The sequence below is a fragment of the Triticum dicoccoides genome, chromosome 6B (assembly GCF_002162155.2).
Source record: "Triticum dicoccoides isolate Atlit2015 ecotype Zavitan chromosome 6B, WEW_v2.0, whole genome shotgun sequence".
NCBI classification, from domain to species: domain Eukaryota; kingdom Viridiplantae; phylum Streptophyta; class Magnoliopsida; order Poales; family Poaceae; genus Triticum; species Triticum dicoccoides.
In genome coordinates, this window is record NC_041391.1 from 92,547,945 (window position 1) to 92,553,543 (window position 5,599).

The window sequence follows — 5,599 nt, forward strand, 5'->3', positions numbered from 1 at the left end:
CTGGCCGAAATTAAACAGAAAAAGAAAAAGAATAAATAGTGAACGTTCGCTACGAAAACCTAACGAACGAAAACGTTCGCTGAAACTACCTAAACAGAAAACGTTCATTACATAACTAAACTAAATAAATAAATAATAAAACGGGTTTTTTTAACCAAAACCGAACCTTTAAAATAAAACCGGTTCGGACCGGGGCGGTTTTACCGGACCGGAAGAAAACCGGCGGTTGGATCGGGATCGGACGCCGGCGAGTCGGCGAGTCCGGGCGGCGGCGGCGGTTTGGATCGGCTCCGGCGAGGCTGCGGATTCCGGCGAGCGGGGCGAGGCGAGAGGGTGGCTCCGGCGCGGAACGGCGGTGTGGGGCGAGGGCAGCGCGGGGAGCGAGGGCGCCGGGCGTGCAGCAGCGGGGCGGCGGCGAGATGCGCGCGGCTGCGGCGATATGCGGGAGGAGAGGGGAGAGAGGGGTCCGGGCGGCGGCTTTATAGGGGAGGGGTGGCCTCGGGAGGCGTGGGGAAGGGGTCACGGGAGGCGGGCCCGGCCGGGACTCGGACGACGGCGGCAGCGAACTCCCGAGTGGAGTCCCGCTCGGGGACGGTGGCGACAACGACATGGGCTGGGCCGCGGCCTGGCTTGGTAGCAGGGCCGGCCCAGTCGGCGGGTGGATTTTTTTTTAAACAGACAAAGAATTAAAACAAAAGAGATAAATACAAAATATAATATAGGCATATTATATATCAAAATTTTCAGAAAAAGATTTTCTACAAGCTGAACATTTTTCTAGAGTCAAATAAAATACACACAAATTTAAATAAAGCAAAGAGTGCTTCTGCTCTAGAAAAATCCAGTAAAATCATTTTTAAAATACCAAGTGAATTCAAATTTATTTCTCTCCAATTTTCTGATGTAGGGAATCATGTTACCCTAATCTCTGTATATTTTATTTTTGGAGAAAAATAATTTGAATAAAACTCAAATAACTCCAAATTAAAAATAAATTCAGAAGAACTTTGAATTTAATTCTTTGAAACTCCCAACTCATATTTCATATGTTTTGAAGAAGTCATTTTATCTTCGCTCGTGAAAATTATTGAGTTGCTTGAAGTTTATGGATTGGAAATAATTTCAAATGAAATTCAGATATTTTTAACACCCCTTGTCATTTAAATAAATGGAAGAAGTCATGTCATCTTCTCTCCAGGGTTTTGTGATGAAAAGAATTTGAATTCACGGAGGTCATAAAAGCAAGATGAAAGTTTGGGAAAGTCCTTTTATTCCCTCTCATTTAACTTCCAAAAGTTTCGAATCACTCAATTTCACACAAGCAATCAAACAATCAATAAAACTATCTAGTTAATATAACATTCCAAAATTTAGAATTTTGGGATGTTACAAACCTACCACCCTTAAAATGAATCTCGTCCTCGAGATTCGGAGAGGCTAGCAAGAAATTGGTCAGGGTTTGGGGTCTTCAAAATCAATCGATCATCTTCGGGGTCTGGGATGCTACCACCCTTAGAAACATAGTTACGGTTCCGTCAAAACTTTTATACTCCATCCTTATTGTTGGCAGTGTCGGCCTTCTCAAATCTTAGAAAAACTCCTTCTCTGGGCTCTTCCGGTGGTGGCATAACTTTTCCTCAATACTTCTGTCCTTTCATCTTGGTAAGCTTATCCCGAAACTGGTCCTCATAGAGTTCATCGAAAAGGTGTCATATCGATCAAAGTTTGATCCAAAATGACCACAAGATAACATGTCTTATGTCGTGGATCGAGCCCAACCAGAGGCATGCAACGCGAACTCAAAAGGAAATCATCACCACCCCCACGCCTCACCACCATCACCACCACAAGGCACCTCTGATTGGGCTATGATCTTCGAACGACTAAGCTCCCACTTCCTTGACGTGGCATTCATCGTGCATGGGTTCATGAACATGATATCCCGCTCTTCGGCCTTCTTCTCTTTTGCAAGCCTCTCCTCCTCGAGAGCAATCTTATGCTCCTCTGCCGCCACCTTCCTCCCTTCGGCTTGCAACATCCCCTCCTCCACACTACAAAGGACAGCAACAAGCTCAAACCCCAAAGTCACAAACCATCACCAATGTGTCGGCCGAAAAAGAAAAGACAAAAATGATAGCTCTCTGATATTTCATCGAGCACTTGGCAGTCATGGTCCTCGCCCGCGACTGCGGTGGCCAAACGCGCCAGAGGAGGAGGTGTAGGGGTGGCCGAAGCAGGGCTACAATCCATTGAATGGGAAGAAGGTGATATGGGTGTCGACATGGCCTTCTTTGGTGCCGCCTCAATGAGCGCCTTCGTCGGCTTCCTCACCTGCTTGCCAGCGGTCGGAGCAATGGGATGGCGTTCGGGCATCATCGTGGGCGCTAGGGCCTTCCCACCGGCTTTTAATGTCGGCCCGACGGTACGGAGCAAGTTATTTTTGCCCCCAACCTCTTCCTTCGTGAGCGACGACAAAGGGGTCGATTCCAGCGGCCTCGAGCCGACGAGGTCATGGAGTCGGCTTCCAATTTTCTGTCTGGTGGATGTTATTTTTGGTGTATGTGGTGTTTTCACACACTAGCTCATTATTTGTCAGTTACTTTTGGAGTTTCGGTGATAGTTCAGTTCATCGATTTTTTTATAGGACATGATACGCCTCCGCCGAATGATCTTTTTAAAAGATCAGCCTGGTCGCTAGCCGTCAGATCCCACGCTATCAAGAGGCCGAGCTTCGTTCTACACATTGCAACAGAGGTAATGTTGCAGAATTTTTTGAAACAAAGGTCGTGTTGCAAAAACTTTTTCAATCCTCCCTCACCACTGCTCCCAGCCGCACGAGTCTCCACCTGCCGCGGGATCTAGTCAGATAGCTGCAAACTCTTTTTTCTGAAACAAAGCATGAGTTGCAGAAACCTGAACATTAAGGGGATGTTCTCGACCGTCTGATCAAGAGTCAATCTGACGAACACGGAGACCGCGGAAGGTAAGTGTTTTCTTTTTTTAGTTATTAAATATAGGTTTAGAGGACATTCGCACAGAAAAAAAAAAGGTTTACAGGAGGCACCACTCCCCAAGATCCAGAACCTCTCCGTCGCGGCGGGCGGCGGGCGGCGGGCGACGGCAAAACCTAGCGCTCCATCCCGGTTCCGACCTCCCCGTTCGTTCCCCAGCCGCGTTGGGCCGCGAGGGGTGACTGTTGGCGAGGAGCTGCGGGCGAATTATTGACGCCAAATCTTCCGTCCGGCCATGGAGGCTGCGGGCGCAGCTGTGGCTGCGGCGGCGGCGGCGGCCGAATCCGATGGAACCGCAGAGAAGCGGGCACGGAGTGGCGACTGCGACGACACCGCCGACGATTTCATCAGCAGTCTCCCCGACGCCGTCCTCGGCACCATCGTCTCCCTCCTCCCCACCAAGGACGGCGGCCGCACGCGGGTCCTCTCCCGCCGATGGCGCCACCTCTGGCGCTCCGCGCCTCTCAACCTCGAGGTCAGCACCCGACCCCCCGACGCCGCCGCCGCCGCCGACAGCCCCGTCCCCACCCCCTCACGCGTCCCGCCCTCCGCCGTCTCCGAGATAATCTCCAAACACCCTGGCCCCGCACGCCGATTCTCCCTCCACTGCCGCGGCGACGACGACCACTGCCCCCAGGCGGAGAGCTGGCTTCGCTCCCGCGCCCTCGCCAACCTCCAGGAGCTCGATATCTGCTACGCTGAACCCCCGCTGCTGACATCGGTTCTCCGCTCTGCATCCAACATCCTTGTCGCCAAGATCAGCCATTGTGATTTCGAGCCGGCCATGATCAATTTCCCCTTCCTCAAGAAGCTCTCCCTGTTTCGCCTTACCATCTCAGCGGACCTCTTCCCCAGACTGTTATCTGGCTGCCATGCCTTGGAGATCTTATCCATGACCAAAGTTCGTGCTGTGGGTTGTCTCTGTCTTAGCTCGCCGACCATTAGGACCATCATCTTCCGTCATAGCTACGGTGAAACCGTGGAACTGGTCATCGAGGATGCTCCTCGCCTTGTAAGGTTACTAGTACCTTATTGTGAGAGAAATGATAGTGTGACTATCAGGGTAACTAGGGCGCCTAATCTGGAGATATTGGGCCCTTTCTTTGTCGTCGACTCCAAGCTCCTACTCTTCCAGGTAGGGTCAGCGCCATCTTCGAATCTTTCTGTCAGCATTCATACACGGAGATAATAATTTTGATGTTCATTGTTTGTTTTCTTCAGGGAATAAGCCCAGTCAGCTCCACAAACTCGATGCACACCTTGAAGGTTTTGGCTCTCAAGTCTTCTGGGCAGAAATTGAATGCAGTTCTTAACATCCTTAGGGGGTTCCCCTGTTTGGAAAAGCTTTGTGTTATTGTGAGTAATCATCTTTACTTTCTTGAAATGTTTAATTGGTTTGACATACTATAAAATTCTAGTTTGCAACAGCTTTGACATATGCCTCTCCTCCTTGTTTTGCAGTTTCATACAAACCGTGAGAGGAATGACGAAAATGAGCCCCAGTATGACCCACTACATCCAATCGAATGCCTTGAGACCCGTCTAAAAAAAGTGGTGTTTAAGTCATTTGAGGGCTATGGCAAACAGGTTGACTTTGCGAAGTTCTTTGTATTGAATGCAAAGGTGCTAGACAAAATAGAATTTGAAGTAAGAAATCAGTACAGCAGTGAGACAGTGGCTTATGAACACAGGCTGCTACAAGTGGAAAACAGAGCTTCCCGGGAGGCTCGGGTTGAATTCAGGACTACTAAATACTGACAGAGTACCATGTCAACAAGCGGATCCATGATTTGTCAGTGGCCGACCCCTTCAGACAGCCGTAGACAGCGTTGATGCCTGAAGATTGCACTGTCTTGTGCTCATTTTGTAAATGGCGTCGATGCCTGAAGATTGCATTGTCTTCTGCATAAGTCTGCTCTATTTCTAGTCTAAAGTTCCTCTATAATAATTCCAGTAACTTCTGAAGTTACCCCTGTTAAAACAGAAAAAGATGGTTTTGGATGTAAAAATTGTGCACTTTGGGAAATTTCTGATGGGGAGGAATGCAGAAATATTACTGCCGAAAGTTGTAACCGGAGGGAGCTGGTAGGTGATAACCCCATCTGCTGAAACTACTCACATCGCCTTACCCTTGCCCTATGCAATTGTGGCTTTGTTCTGCCTAAGCTGGTCTAGAAACATGTGACTGTGTGGGAAACTTAATTGTCCTTTCAGCTATAAACAAAAGCATGAGATATTTCATTTCTGACTTGATTTTATTTTTTTGCGTACACATAACACTTGTTTGGTACTTACAAAAGGTCAACCTGTAGACTAAGAAAGAGAGGTTTATGTTATTATCAAGGTATGCTATCAGGTTGAAGTTTTGCTGATTACCAAGGTTGTAATTGTGGCTAGTGCTGCAACAGCCACAATGTCTCCCTCTGACTGCATCTGTAACATGCTTCTGTTGCATACCGATTGACTTGTTACTAAAGTTTGAGCTTCTACTGAAATGAAATCGATTGTCATCTTGTCTTGTACAAACTTGCAAGTAATTTTACTTCATGGAGCAAGAAAAGCATTGGATTGGGCTAAGGACCTGAAAG

General features: G+C 48.3%; 1 protein-coding gene across 1 annotated transcript; it reads left to right on the forward strand.

Annotated features, from left to right (window-relative positions):
• Positions 1–3,058: 3,058 nt before the first annotated feature.
• On the forward strand, positions 3,059–5,269 carry LOC119324497 (putative F-box/LRR-repeat protein At3g28410). Its single transcript, XM_037598287.1, has 3 exons — positions 3,059–4,146; positions 4,233–4,367; positions 4,473–5,269. Exons 1-3 carry the CDS (start codon positions 3,247–3,249, stop codon positions 4,767–4,769), a joined length of 1,332 nt encoding a protein of 443 aa, XP_037454184.1. The 5' UTR covers positions 3,059–3,246; the 3' UTR covers positions 4,770–5,269.
• The last annotated feature ends 330 nt before the right edge of the window (positions 5,270–5,599 follow it).

Coding starts and splice junctions, on each gene's coding strand:
- LOC119324497 (XM_037598287.1), top strand. CDS start 3,247: ATGGAGGCTGCGGGCGCAGCTGTGGCTGCGGCGGCGGCGGCGGCCGAA. Junction 4,147..4,232: donor CCAAGCTCCTACTCTTCCAG/GTAGGGTCAGCG, acceptor TGTTTTCTTCAG/GGAATAAGCCCAGTCAGCTC. Junction 4,368..4,472: donor TGGAAAAGCTTTGTGTTATT/GTGAGTAATCAT, acceptor CTTGTTTTGCAG/TTTCATACAAACCGTGAGAG.